Source organism: Urocitellus parryii, chromosome 6 (assembly GCF_045843805.1).
Source record: "Urocitellus parryii isolate mUroPar1 chromosome 6, mUroPar1.hap1, whole genome shotgun sequence".
NCBI classification, from domain to species: Eukaryota; Metazoa; Chordata; class Mammalia; order Rodentia; family Sciuridae; genus Urocitellus; species Urocitellus parryii.
Genome location: NC_135536.1, coordinates 171,069,530 through 171,083,773, shown reverse-complemented (window position 1 = coordinate 171,083,773; position 14,244 = coordinate 171,069,530). Strand labels below are relative to the sequence as shown.

The 14,244-nt window shown below is 51.0% G+C and overlaps 1 protein-coding gene across 7 annotated transcripts; it reads right to left on the bottom strand.

Annotated features, from left to right (window-relative positions):
* Positions 1-213: 213 nt before the first annotated feature.
* Positions 214-10,087, bottom strand: Lzts3 (leucine zipper tumor suppressor family member 3). Of its 7 annotated transcripts, XM_026409735.2 has the most exons (6): positions 10,002-10,087; positions 5,550-6,031; positions 5,231-5,375; positions 4,232-4,708; positions 3,062-3,916; positions 214-2,705 (listed from the first exon to the last, which is right to left on the bottom strand). In XM_026409735.2, exons 3-6 carry the CDS (start codon positions 5,300-5,302, stop codon positions 2,007-2,009), a joined length of 2,103 nt encoding a protein of 700 aa, XP_026265520.2. In that variant the 5' UTR covers positions 5,303-5,375; positions 5,550-6,031; positions 10,002-10,087; the 3' UTR covers positions 214-2,006. The 7 variants fall into 7 exon arrangements, with proteins under 7 accessions (XP_026265520.2, XP_026265518.2, XP_026265519.2 ...); XM_026409733.2 differs by lacking the exon at positions 5,550-6,031 and having other exon boundaries at positions 10,002-10,086; XM_026409734.2 differs by lacking the exon at positions 10,002-10,087 and having other exon boundaries at positions 5,972-7,109.
* Between the last annotated feature and the right edge of the window lie 4,157 nt (positions 10,088-14,244).

Sequence of the window (14,244 nt, the reverse complement as noted above, 5' to 3'; positions counted from 1 at the left end):
GAGCAACTCTAGTCTCGTGCCTCCTCCTCTGGGAAATGTTTACTCCAGCTCTGTCCTCCCCATTTCCCAACCCTCCAGACCTCACCTCCCACACCTGCAGACACAAGCAGGCCACAAGAATGCCATTCAAGAGGCTTTCTCCATTTTATTTCTTTGGGAAAGGAAAACAAAAGTCTTTCCATCACATATGGTAGATATATATTTATATATATTTATATATAATTTATTTTGTGGTTGGACATCCCAAAGCTGAGTCTGATATATATATATATATATATATATATATATATATATATTTATTTATTTATTTATTTTCCCCCTACTAATGCCTTCTTTTCCCAGCCCCTGTGGCCCAGGCCCAGGTTCTGGGGCAGGTACAGTGAGAGGTGAGTGGGATGGGCAGTGGTTGCCAGGGTGGCCTCACATGTAGCTCAAAGAGCTGGTGAGGACCATCCAGAAAAGGCTGTGCAGAGGGTTAGAGGCCACATAGAAGGGCACTCCTGTTTTTGTGGGGGATGCACAGCTCATTAAACAGTCACCAGTCATGGGAGGAGGCTGGTCAGGGACTGGGGGACTTGCTCACAGTAATTGCCAGCTCTCTCCACCCTACCCCCAAACTCTTGGGGGTAGAAGAGTGAAAGAGAGAAATACAAGGGCTGAGGGCCAAGCCTCCTCTGATTTTTATTGCTGGTGAATTAGAAATTTGCTTTCTTAGAAGGGAAATTACAAGTTCCCTTCCTATCTTGGGGAATTAGATTCTAAGAGAGCCACCAGAGAAGGAAATGACATTGGCTGTCCCAACTCCTACTGATGGCCATGCCAGGCCTCCCTGGGCAAATGCTGAGCTAACTCAGAGCTTGACAAGGAACCAAGAGGTTAGTGTTCTCTTAGGTCAGCCTTGTTCTTCAAGCGCAATTGCATCCAACCCTCCTGGCACCCCAAAACAAGGGCCTCGGGCTCAGACTTGGGCCAGTGGAGCTGGGAAGTGGGCAGTGCACCAAAGATCAAGCAGAATTTTCTACTAGAAGAAAAGTGAGACTCTGGGGAAGAGGCAGCCTGGGAAGATGATGTTCTGAGCATGAAAGCAGGAAACTGGGGGAAGTGAGTGAGGGAAGACACAGGAAGACACCACAGACACTCATCTGACCTCAGAAGCTGGGCAAGGGGAGTGCCTGAGAGGCAGGTAGCACTTAATAGCTATAGTTAGAGCCGACAGTGGCCCTGGGTGTGGGATAAGCCAAGCATCTGGGGCTCTTGCCCTGCAGGATCCTGGCCAGAAGGGTGAAGGTAGAAACCTCTAGATGACCTTTCGCAAGAACACGAGGAAAGATCTCCCTTGGACACTGAGCTTCCAGCCCAACACAGAGGGAATACACACTCAGGGCCAGGCCAGGTTCTGAGGCCTAAACCCAAGAGACCTTACGGGGGAGGGGCTGGGCAGGTAGCCCTCTCAACCACACAGGCAGGCCATCTGCTCCTACTTGTCCTGCCAATCTGCCCAGGGAGGGATAACACCACAGGAAGGAGAGAGGCCAGGAGCCCAGGGTCTGTCGGCCTTGGCAGACCCGTGCAGGCCCCCTCAGGCTCCACGGCCTAGGAAGTGAGCACAGAAAGCATCACTAGACACAAGTGGCCAACAACAGCAGCCCAGACTCCCTGAGGGTCTGGGGCATCTTATGGCACTGCAGGCCTGCTGCCTCCATCTCCAACAAGAGGCTGCCCAGAAAGGGGGCATGCTCCCTGCTGCCTGGGCTCTCATCCCTATGCACTCTGCCCTTTCCCCATTCTCTCCTTAAGAGGAGGGTCCGAGTGGCTACCCACAGGGGCAGTACTGGAACTGGGAGGGCGCGAGGGGGCAGGGAGGAGCCTTGTCACAGCTGCTCTAAGAACCTCTTTGGTCTGGGGACATGGGGCACATTGGGAAGGGAAATGGAAGGGAGGGGAGGCTGGGGACTCTGGCCTTGAGACAGGGCACTTGTCAGAAGGCCACGTGCCCAGGTGGAGGATCAGATTTCTGTGGACTCAATGCGTTCAAGGCGGGAAGGGGTCCAAGCCTTCTTCTCCTCACCATGTTGCGGGGTAGGAGTGCTTGCACCCCCTGCTGCCCCACGCTCCCGCAGCCTCCGTTCCAGCTGCTGGTTGCGCTGGTACATCTCCACATAACTCAACTGCAGCTGCTTCTGATACTCAATGACCTTCTCTTTCTCCTCCAGCCAAACTCGGCGCTCCTCTGCAAAGCTGGCGCCCTGGCGCTCCCGGGCTCTCCGCTCTGCTGCCAGCTCAGCCTGTAGCCGCCCTACCTCCCGCCTTAGGGCCCGTGTCCCATTCTCCCCTCCAGCATCCACCTCCCCATCCATGGAAACTAAGGAGGCAGCAGCTGCCACCCCAGCCTGACGACGCATCTTGGCCTCATCACTTTCGCAGGTGGCCAGTGCCTCCTGTGGTTCGGCAGGGTCCACGGGGGTCAGTGCAGGCTTGAGGCACGTGGCAGGCAGCTCACCTTCACCCAACTCCAGGCTGGCCTGTTTGCTGCCAAAGGAGTCCCTCAGGCTGAGCAGCTGCTCCTCCTTCTCCCGCAGTGAGGCCCGGCCCTCCCGAAGCTGTGAGCGCAGACCCACAATCTCACTCAGCTTCTGGGATACATCAGCCTGCGAGTCCTTCAGCTGCTGCTTCAGAAGGGAAATCTCCCCAGCCTTCTGGCACACCTGGGCAAGGGCAGGTGGGAGAAGAAGCCAAGATAAAGGCAGAGTTCTGTTCACCCCAACCCAATCCCCATATCCAACACCAGGGCCACCAAGCTTCCCCAGGACTCAGGCTCAGCCCTTCATCAGACCAAGCAAGGATAACACACCGGCCTCCCTGCTGGACTCAGGACATACAGGGTTCATCTGACATCAGCCCAGGGACAGTTTCATGTCCTAATAGACACTCCAAAGTCAATCTGGTCCCTCTATTCCTTTCTCTCACCCTTTGAATAGTGGTAGGCTACTGCTCTGGGGTTCTCCAGAGGGTCAGAGGAATGGGGAAACAGAGGGGAAAGGACAGAGCCCCCAGCCCGCACCTCCCACTTAGTTTCCTCCATCCGGGGCAGGAAGTCGGCCTGCTCCTTCTGGCAGGCGGCCACCTTGTCCTCTAGCTCTTCCCGCTGCCGCATCAGCCGGGCCGCCTCTTCCTGAAGTTGCTTCTTGTCCTGCTGCAGCCGCAGCACTTGCAGCTGTAGTCCCTGCTGGGCTCGCTGGGCACGGCGGGCCACCTGCTGCAGCTTCCCGCTGCAGCCCTGCCGAAGCTCGGCTAGCTCTCGCTCCCATGCCTTCTGCCGTTCCTCCAGCACCTGGGCCACAGCTGCCTCGCTCTGCTCCAGACTGCGCCGCAGAGCTGCCACCTCCTGCTCCTTCTCCCATAGCCGCTCCTCCAGCTCCTGGATCAGTGCACTGGGCGAGGGTGGTGAGCAGGCTGCAAATGGCAGGCCTCCACCTCCACCCTCCCCAGATCCCAGGTGGCTTGGCCGCCCCATGGATGATGATGACCCACTCTTGCTGGAGGCCCGCCCACTGTCAGAAGTCCCCAGGTCCTGGTAGCCTGAGCCCCCACCACTGCTGCCACTGCCATAGCTGGCAGTGCCGATGCGGTTGATGTGACTGGTGGAAGCACTGAGGGGCGCCAGGTGCTGGCTGTAGCTGGTGCTGTAGGTGGGCAAGCTTGTGAGTGAGTTCCGGCCTGAGTCTGAGAGGCCGCCCCCACTTCCGCCTGCTGGGGTCATGGTCCGAGACTTTTCCAGTCCACCCTTGAGGCCACCAGGGCCCTGTCGTCCCTCAGGGGTCCCATTGGTCTGCGGGGGACACAAGTTCTGCATGGAATGGAAATTCTTGGGTACAACAGGCTTGAAGGCTGATGGCCGAACTAGTGGTTCTGAGCACTGTGCAAAAGCAAGGAAGAGCAGTGAGCATCAGAATGAGTCCTTGACCTTGGCTCAGCTTCTTCCCTTTGGCTGAGCCTTGTTCAACCCTACATCCTCCCCTGTGGGTTTCTACTTGGTATCTCCCCCAAGCCAGGTCCCTGTCCTGGATCCCCCAGCTGGTCTTGGCCTCAGGGCCCCACTCCATAGCTCTTTGGTCCAGCTTGCCTCCTGGCCCCTATGATCCAACCTCCAAGAAAGCCCTCTTGCCCATCTTTTTGAGTTACTTCCCACCCCAGAAAAAGGTTGTGACAGTCTCAGGCCCTAGAGACTGACCTGGTCTAGCTTGCCAGAGGTGGCCAGGAGCTTGGGTGGGTGGCTGGGCTCACGATACTGTGGTGGAGCCTTGTCACTGCCACCGCTGCTGCTGCTGCCACCGCTGCTACCCACCACATTGCCGCAGACATCTGTGTGGTCACTGCCCCGCAGCTCGCCGTTGAGGTAGAGGGAGTTGGCAAGAGCCTTGTCCTCTGAGGGGTATCGGCCTGGCCTCTCCCTGCTGGTCCCACTGCCACTGCCTCGGGGGCCTGGGAAACTGCCCTGGTTGCCCCCACCCCCTGTGCGGGTGCCCACGCTCTTCATGGCGAACTCTTGGGCATGGGCCACCCCACTGCCCACACTGCCCATGGCCAGGCGGGGGTCTGGGGGTCCAAGCTCAGAGGGCCGTGGGGCAAAGGCCAGGAGGGGATCCCGCCCTGGGTCAGCACGCACGGGCAGTGTCTCGAGCTTCGCCATGACTAAGCCAGGAGGGCACTGTGGGCACAGACGGGAAGGTAGAGAGGTCAGACCCCACCCCTATTCCCACCACCCCAGCCAAATCAACCCCAGCACCACCCTGCCCCTCAGTGTCCCCTTTCCTAATGTAGAAGAGTTCCCAGACATTCAAAGTGAAGGAATAGGAATGAGTAAGAGTAATAGCTTGGTAATGGGGGCTGCCTGTTGCCCCAGGGCACTCCACTCCTCAACCTGTGCTTCAAACCCACCTCAGCCATAAGCCTCCCAGACTCATGAACCTCTCTTTGCTGCAACTCCCAGAATTTAGTTCTTTACCCTGGGTCAGGGCCTCTACATCTCAGCCTCAGTGGCTAGGGAAATGGGGTTGGGAGAGAAGTACCTGAATCCATTAGGGAACCTCAGAAGTTAGGGGAGGGCCAGAGACACAATAATTCTATTAAAAAAATTGAAGGCAATGGTCTTTCCCAGCCCCCTACCCTAAGATGCTGTAGTCAAGGGCGGAAGTGGAAGCTCACTACCAGCGCAGGCTCCTCTCCTTGCCTTTCCAAGGGAGTGGGGGGCCGATGGGTCCTCAAGCCTGGGACCCTCCGAGGCCCGGTCTGCAGGGGCCATGTGGCTGACTCTCGCAGTCGGGGCTCGGCCCGAACCAGCTGCGCGACTTTGGACGGGCCGACTGAGCCATCCTCTGCGAAATGGGAGGAATGAAGAACCTACCTCGCGGAGCTGCCGCTAGGCAGGTGCCCCGAGGCTGCGTGCACGGGAAGGAACCCGGTCACCAGGCTGGGTGGGCGGAGCTGCCCCTGCAGGATGCGCGGGCGTCGCGGGTGGGCGGCGCCATGGGCACGCAGACCAGACTGACCGAATGCAGGCCGAAGCTGCAGCAGGTGGCAAGGGAGGTCTTCCCAATTCCTCTGTAGCGGTCCTGGCCCGAAAGGGACCCCCTCCCCGACGTCAGTACTACAGAGGCCCCCAAGCTGAGAGGCCAGGACTGGAAGGCAGTGCTGCCGGCTTCTGACGCTGGCCGAGCCTCCCTCGGGGCCTACATCTCCCACAGGTGGGGTGGGGGGCGGCCTTTGCACTCCACGGTGCTCCAGAGGATCCTGCACCTGCTGCACCCTGCCAAGAATGCACTGCCACCAGGAAGACTTCCTGGATTGCCCCCTCCCCCGCTCCCTGTGGACTTTGATCCTGTTCAGTTCACCATGAAGTCAATTCTGTGGATGTGCGCCCCCTCCCCCAAGGCAGGCCGGCAGAAAGAGGGGGAGCAGGGCCTCAGATTACCTGAGCTCAGGCAGGCCTGATTTCCTGGTTCCTTTGTCTCAAGTCTGCACCTGGGAACACCTGTCACAGAGATCTACATAATCCAGCTGGACAGGGGCACTAGGGTGCTAGCAGCTGGCTAGATGGCTCAAGATGGCTCAAACTCTAGTGCCTTTCAGGCCTTTAAACCTCCTGCCCCCACCCAGGTTCCACCAGAAACTGGGCAGGAAGCCTCCTTCTCTATTAAGTGAAGGAATCCAACCTCCCTTTGAGTGTTCTGTAGACTGTCTTCTAATGATGTCCAGTGTTAATGTTCCCAAACAAGGAAGCCTGGTAAAACCCTTGCTCTTCAGGATCTTCAGGCCATATCAGCCTTAGATGGTGGGTAAGTTCACAGCCAAACTGGTCTATTAAATGGAATGTAGCATTCCATTCTCTCAGTCTTTCCCCACAGGTGTGGAGAACAGCAAATTTTCACCACCCTCATCCCTTCTGCAAGTCTATCCCCATAACCAGCAGTGGCACTAAGCTGGGCAAGAGAGGCATATAGGGCACAAGTGAAGTGCAGGACGTGCAGGTACACCCACAACCCTGAGAGTGAGGCCTCTTTTGCCTCACCCTAGTATCTGCCTCCACTCCCCAGCATACTCCATCCTGGCTGCTACTCCTTGGCTTTGAAACCCCTCCTACCCTAAACATGGCCCCCTTCTCTCAACATCCCTCGGTGAAGTATAGGAAGCAGCTAGAATTGGGAGGATGGTTGCTGAATGGCCTGAAGCTTGAAACCAGTGGGAAGGCCTAGGCAGGGTTTGGAGAAGAGAAACTGGGAAAGCCTCATACAGCTGGGTTTCAGGTAGTAGGGACAAGGAAAATGTCTGGGTTGGGGCACCAGGGGGGTAAAAACAAGGAAAGAATCTGAGCTGAAGCATAAGGGTGGGTGGGACACCCTTAACATAATGGGGAAATTGCTTGAGAGAAATAGTTCTCAAAAATAAATTTTAAAAAGTATGTGTGTGTGTGTGTGTGCATATGTGTGTGTGTGTGTGTGTGTGTGTGTGTATAGTTGTAGGTGAATACAATACATTTATTATTTATTTTGTTTTAAGTGGTGCTGAGGATTGAACCCAGTGCTTCACCTGAGCTAGGTGCGTGCTTTACCACTGAGCCACAACCCCGGCCCTGAAATAAGTCTTTTTGAGAAGACCAGAGAAATAATTCTCATGCACTGAGTGGAGTGAAAGACTCGAATCTTCAGCATACAAGGGCGGTGTGGGTGGGCCCAGCCTCCAACTAAGGCAGAAGAGCCCCATAAGTCTGGGTGACAGTGTGGGAGCTAGAAGGCATCTAGGAGAAGCTGGGCCCTGAAGGCCAAGACGGGGGACTCAAGAACGTGAGGCCAAGCTAGATGCAGTGGTGTACACCTACAGTCGCAGCTACTCAAGAGGATCACTTGAGCCCAGGAGTTTAATACCAGTCTTAGTTTTGGTGACATAGCGAGACTCCATCTCAAAAAAGAAAGAAAAACAGAATGTGGGATGTGGGGGCAGCTCTCAGGGTTAAAAAGAAAAGGGACAGGTAAAAATTGGGATTACAGAGTGTGCCCTGGATTTGGCAGTTGAAGATATCACTGGTGTGTGTGAGTAAGAATGGCTTCAGAAAAGTTGTACAAGGGAAAAGCAGACCACAGGGGTGGAGGGGTGCAGAGAGATGAAATGGCAGAATTCCCTGCTAACTGAGGCCAGAGAACACCATTATTTAAGGAGTTTTGGAATCTCAATGTTTGTTTTCTTTTTTAATTTTAAAATTAAATATGATAGAAACTTGAGTGTGCTGATATGCCAAAGAAAGGCACCATTAGTAAAACTAAAAATCTAGGTAGGGAGCTAGCAAGGGGGCTGCATCAGAAGTCAGGGATGAATAAGAAGAAATCTCAGACATGATAATGTTGATTGTGAGTGACAGGGCTAATGCTTGGGAAGGTACTTTCTAAACAGTAAGGTACAGCACAAACATGCAAAACCACCGTCTTTGAGATCCAGGAAAAAATAATCTGACCATAAATTTGAGTTGGTCATATGCCAATCTGCCCCACTCTTTCTCTAGACTGTGTGTTATTTCCCACTGGGTTCACATGCCCAGAGCTCTGGATAGAAATGACACTGTCCTGAACCTTCTTTCCTTGAGCTGTACCTGGGGAATGCTTGATTGTCATTCTACAGAAGCTCTCTCTGGAGCCCAAAGAGCTTCTTGCCATAATTCTACTCTGTCATGGTCAACCTCTTGCAAGTGTTCCCTGCCCCGCTTTCCTCTCCCAAGATTAGACTGCTGCTGGTACTTTCCTCAAAAACCTGACAGGGAGCTGGAAGGACAAGGAGTTGGGATATTTTTTACTGCTAAGAAGGAATTAAGCTGAGAGGAAGGGTTGTGCTTCCTTTGTGGGTCAGGGTCTTGCACTGGCCCAGGTAACAGTGCGATCTGAAAAGAAAGCTTCATGGCATCGAACCATGTCATCGAACCACGACAGCCTTGTTTCTTCCTGCCTCTATCTCTGTCTTATTAATACTCAATGCGTGTGACATTACAGTTTAAGTGGTCACAGAGGGACCTACGGGTTACACATGAAAGTCTCTCCAATCCATAGAAACCACCTCGCTCTTCACCACCTGTATTCCCCCAAAGCTAGAACACTTGAAGTCCCAGAGGTCCCCAAGTCCAACTCAGTCCACCCACTAAAGATCTCAGCAGCACCTCCTGCCAGCACCTTTGCTGAGTCTCCTCAGTGGCCCTTCTTCTGCACTCCCTTCTTGAGCTGCAGCCAAGAGACTCTTTCTAAAGGGCAAAGCCATTCATGTTCTTATTCTGCCCAAATCCTTCCATGAGCTGGGTCAAGTGTAGAAGATGGAGTTCTGGCTCCATCAGCTCCAAGTGTAAATCACAGCTCGACTGATTGGAGTGGAACCAAATGTAGGTTGTTTCACCTCAGAATTCTCACATTTACCTTGCAGGAATTTTAAGAAGCAAATGTATTAAGGGCAAATTGCTTGATATTCCTCTTGGTTCCCAGAATCAAGCAGAGCTTGCAGCAGTGTCCCCAAGGTCCCTCCTGATGCCCATCCTTTATCTTCCTTGACCTGAGCTCCTCTCCACTCCACATACAACCTCAGCTCTCTGTGCTCATCCTATAGCCTTCTAGAATCAGTCCAAATGCTGTCAATACAGCATCCCTGATATATCTCAGGGGTCTTGGAGCACTTAGCTCAGGACACCCCAGGACAAAAATGAAAGAGTCCTCAGGGTTGCTGGGCCCTGGCACCAAGAAAATGCAGGGTGAATGCCTATGGGAACGCTAGTTATGAGCAATGCAAATAGGTAATGAACACAGGCAGAGAAACCAGGAAGGGCTTCCAGGAAGAAGGACTGAGGGAGGAAAGGGATCCAGGGGCACTGTAGGGCTCTGGGGGTACAGAGATCTCCAGAACTTCTTGGTGGGATGTGTGAGGGGAGATCCATTTTCCCTTGGAGGCATGGACACTATCCTGGCTCTGTTGAAGCCCATGTTTCAGGACTGGGGGGACCGACAGCACACCCCCACACATACCCGGAGCTCACACACGCGGGCACACACGAGCCTCCACTGGGAGTGGGGGTCGCCATTCACCAGCAGCCCACAGCGCACAGCGCCAACAGATAGAGACCCCAGCCACAGGCCATCCGCAGGGGTGCCCAGGGGGTCTCTGCTGTGGGGAAAATCCCGCCCGCACCTCCTAGGGCTACCCACCAACGCGTGTGGCCCTGGGGGGCGGGGCGCAGAGGGAAGAGGTGACATAATCCGGACCGCACCCCCTCCGGCCGCCATCCCCCCCCAGGCCGGGCGAAGCATCCATGACATCATTGGCCTCCTCTACATTTCCCCTCCCCCGCCCCAGGGACCCTAGCAGCGGGACGCGACCCCTCCCCAGCTCCCAGTCGGGACAGACGCGCCGAGCCGTGCAGCAGGCACGGCGGCGGGTTGGAGCCGAGAGGGGCGACGCGGTGGGCCTGCCTCACTTACTCGCTGCCCCAGGGTTCGGTGTAGGGTCTCCGACGCGGGCGCCACGGGCCCGGCTAGCTGGCGCAGCCCGAAGCCCGCCCGGCGGGGCGCGCGGCGCGGGCCCGACTCGGCTTCGCGCCCCTCCCGCTCTCCGCCCGGGCCCCGCCCACCAGCGGCTGCGGCAAACGCGGGCCCGCCCCCGGCCACGCCCCCCGGGGCCACCAATCCCCGAGCTGGGGCGGGGCACGGTGATTTAACCCCTTAGTCTCTGTGTCTCCGCCCGCACGTGGGATCCCTCCGTCTCACCAGCTGCAGGATGCTTAATAGTCCCTCGGTTTGTCATTTGTCACCTGTCCTCTCAAGTCCTTGGACTTAGTGCCCCAGTCTCTCCTAACAAATCCTGTGGGACTGCGCCGTCCTTGAATCTAAGATTTTGCTATGGGAGATGAGCCCCTCTAGTTTCGAAAAAGGGATCCCAATTCCGAGCCCCAAACTCCCATTCCTCTCTGGCTTTGGGGAGGCGGCCTCCAAGCGGACGCATTTAGACCTTGAAAGACTGCGTGGTTGGGGCTCAACGAGCCATTGCGGGTGTATCCGACCCAGCCTCCCGCCAGGTCACGGGGACCACAGGCAGGATCGTGGGAAGCTCGAGGGCCAGTAACTACGTCAGCCTGCAAACCCAGAGGATTTGAAACTTGCTGCTTGAGAAGGCTCACGGTCTCAAAGGTGCAATGAGGAAAAATATGCATTACATACAGGCAGGGTTTGAGCGCTTTCACCTTGTGCGGGGTCCCTCCCTGGTGTAAGGCCGGGCCCAAGTCCCTGTGTTGCATCCCTGAGTGAGGAGCAGTGGCAGGGACTTCATCCCTGACCCAGAAAGCCAGCTTCCTTCACTGCGGGGAGTGCTCGATGACTTGGGAGGACTGCTGGGAGTAAGGAGTCAGCCTTGAATTGTGGCCTTAGCCTCGCTTAAGTGTGACGAAACAAGTTAGACCTAGGGTCAGGCACTAGCAAAGCCTGGAGGCACAAGGGTCTGAGGTAAAAACCGCAGCTCCTCCACTCTGGCTGGGATTTAACCCATTATATTTCTGCTGCGATAGCTGATGTGTTTGCTCATTCTATTTTGTAATTTTTATTTCTTGTTGTTTTAAATTTTTTCCCCACATTTGCTTTTATTTTATATAGTGGTTTTTAAGGCAAAAACCTTGTTTTTAGTTCTCCTAATGACTTCCTTTAAATTTATTTTTATGTCACTATACGACGAATCATTCCTTTTATATTATTTATGTAAAGAGAAATATTAAATGTTTTCGAATGTCACATAATTGTATGTATTTGTGAGGTTGTAATAAGAAATTGAATGTGCCTTTTGCCCTCAAACCTATTTATATTTGTCCACTTTAGACAGGATGACAGACCTTCCTTTTGCACTTTTTTTTTTTTTTTTTAAGAGAGAGACACAGAGAGTTTTAGTTCTCAGTGGACACAACATCTTTGTTTGTATGTGGTGCTGAGGATCGAACCCTGGCCGCATGCATGCCAGGCGAGCGCGCTACCGCTTAAGCCACATCCCCAGCCCTCCTTTTGCACTTTTTAAGCTAAAATATATTTTTTTTCAGTGGTAGAAGGTTTGCCTATTATGCAGGAGGCTCTGGGTTCCTCCCAACCCTGCTTTTGGGAATAGAATTCAGGGACAAGGGTGCTCCACCATTGAGATACATCCCCTTCCTAAACATGTTTTTTTCTTTCTTTCTTTCTTTTTTGTAACAGGGATTGAACCCTGAAGCCCTTAGCCAAAGGTCTCACGAAGTTGCTCAGGACCTCTCTAAGTTGCTGAGGCTGGTTTTGAACTTGTGATCCTCTTGCTTCAGTCTCCTTTACAGGTGGGATCCACTGTGCCCACCTCTTTGTACATTTTTTTTATTGGTATATTATAGTTGTACCTAATAATGGGATTAGTTCCTGCATATTCATACATGCACACAATATAATTTGTCCAGTATCACTCCCCAGCAATAAATCAATATGTAAAATTTATTTTTACATAAGGTCTCATTAAATTGCCCAAGCCAGCCTGGAAATTGCCATCCTCTTTCCTCAATCTCCTGAGTTATCTGGGATTACAGGTGTGCTACACCATACCTTATAAAATTCTTGAGTCTCAAACTCTACCCCTCAAAATTTTCTAGTCCTGATCTCCTGTCTTCTAGCACTGAAAATGGTAGCAAAACTGGGCTTGTCTTGTTAAGGAAAGTAAATTGGTGCTTGTAAAGGTTTTTCTTTAAACTCAGAAGTCAAACCTGTTGCCTGTGTAAGTCTCTGAGGGCCTTTGCCTATTAATTTTCCAGAAACAAAAGATGTCTTTTCAATTTAGGAAAGTCTGTTAATGTGCTCCTATCCATTTTGTGAACAGATTTTTTTTTCTTCCTTCCCTATCACATTAGACCTCCACTGTCAAATCTGTTTATCTACGTCCTGAAAGAGTATTTCAAGGTTTTCTTCACCATCATAGACTTAATTTCCTTCAGAGTCAAGTGTACTGTTTGTTTCACCAATAAGACATTTGATTCTGCTATTTAATTTTTCCTTTCATTTCAGCCAATTTCCATTCCCCTTCTAATTTGATCTCAACTTACTATCTTTACAGTTCTGTTTCTATTTTATAGAAAACGTGGTTTTCCATCTTTAGAAGAACATCGGAAAATATTTTTGTTCTAATGCACAGGAAAACCTTGCTAAAGTTGGCAATTTTCTGGAAAAAAAGAACTACAGAAATAAAAAATATTTTGAAAATATCATCCCAGAAATGTCCAAAAAGGCTCTGGGCTCAGGTGGTTTGATAGAATAAACCACTTAGAAAGAAACTTCCACTGATCAGATCATCCTCACCTTGTAAATCTGTACAAAAGCTCAGGGGGGGAAAAAAAAAAAGAATTCTATTCATTTTGTCAAGCCATAATTCCCCTTATAACAATACCTGATAACAACACAGAAAGGAAAGCTACAAACCAACCACACTTAACAGTACAGCGGGGAAAAATCCTAAATACAATTCAAGAAAACAAAATGTTATTGTATATGAAATCAATAAGCTATGAGTTTGTCAAATGAGAAAAAACAATCACTAAAAGAAATCATTCAGCTGGGTGTGGTGGTGCTCACCTGTAATCCCTGCTACATGGGAGGCCAAGGGGATTACAAATTTGAAGACAACTTGTGCAACCTGCTGAGACCTGTCTGAAAATAAAAAAGGGGCTGAGAGTGAAGCTCAGTAGTAGAGTGCCCCCGAGTTCAATCCCCAGTGCTACAAAGAAAAACAGCAATTCAGTTAGGTGTGGCGGTGCACACCTAAAGTCTCAGTTATTCAAAAGGCAGGAGGATCACTAAGCCCATAAGTTCAAGACCAACCTGGGCAACATAGCAAGACCCCACTCCCCAAAAAATAAAAAAGAGGGCTGGGTTGTGGCTCAGTGGTAGAGCGCTTGCCTAGCATGTGTGAGGCACTGGGTTCGATTCTCAGCACCACATGTAAATAGATAAATGAATAAAATAAAGGTCCATCAACAACTAAAAAATACATCTTTAAAAAATAATCAGAATAAGGTTCTGAGGAATGATACTAATGAATGCATTGTAAAGAAGTGTTCTTTTTGAATTACCTTTTCCTTCTCTCTTCCAGTTTTATCTTTTATGTTACATGATTGGTTTGAATAACTGATACATATTTTATAATTTTAAGTATTTTGATTCTAAAGCAACATGTTTTTATGTAAGCATGAAAAATGATTATTTTTTAAAAAATCACAACAAATCACCAAGGAAAATCATTGTTTTGCTTTATTTTTAAATCATTTTCATTATTTATGTCATATATGTGCTACATATAACCATATAAAACTTTATGCTTTTCATACATTAATGTAATATGTGGTATCTATTGCATGTTTTAACTGGTTATATATATATTATTTCACTTAATATTGTATCATAGGGTTTTCATTAATGATAAAATATTAAAGGAAAACCTGATTATAATGAATGCATGTCAAATAAATTTTTTTAATGCATGTGAAAAATAAAACCTATCAAATTATTTCGGAGGCTAAAGCAGCGAGATTACACTAAAAAACAAACAAACAAAAACCTATCACATTAAGAAACACTACTAGAAGGGAACTTAGGGCTTCTCTAGAATGTCTGTGAAGTTACCCCTGAATACTAAATCGGGGGCATATGAGGCACTTTATGCTAAAATTTGAATGTT

Excerpts from the sequence above, each read along its gene's own strand:
- Lzts3 (XM_026409735.2), bottom strand. The coding sequence starts at position 5,302 with ATGGCCCCTGCAGACCGGGCCTCGGAGGGTCCCAGGCTTGAGGACCCA. Across the intron at positions 3,917-4,231 it reads CCTCTGGCAAGCTAGACCAG|TGCTCAGAACCACTAGTTCG; the intron begins GTCAGTCTCTAG and ends GCTTTTGCACAG. Across the intron at positions 2,706-3,061 it reads TGGAGGAAACTAAGTGGGAG|GTGTGCCAGAAGGCTGGGGA; the intron begins GTGCGGGCTGGG and ends GCCCTTGCCCAG.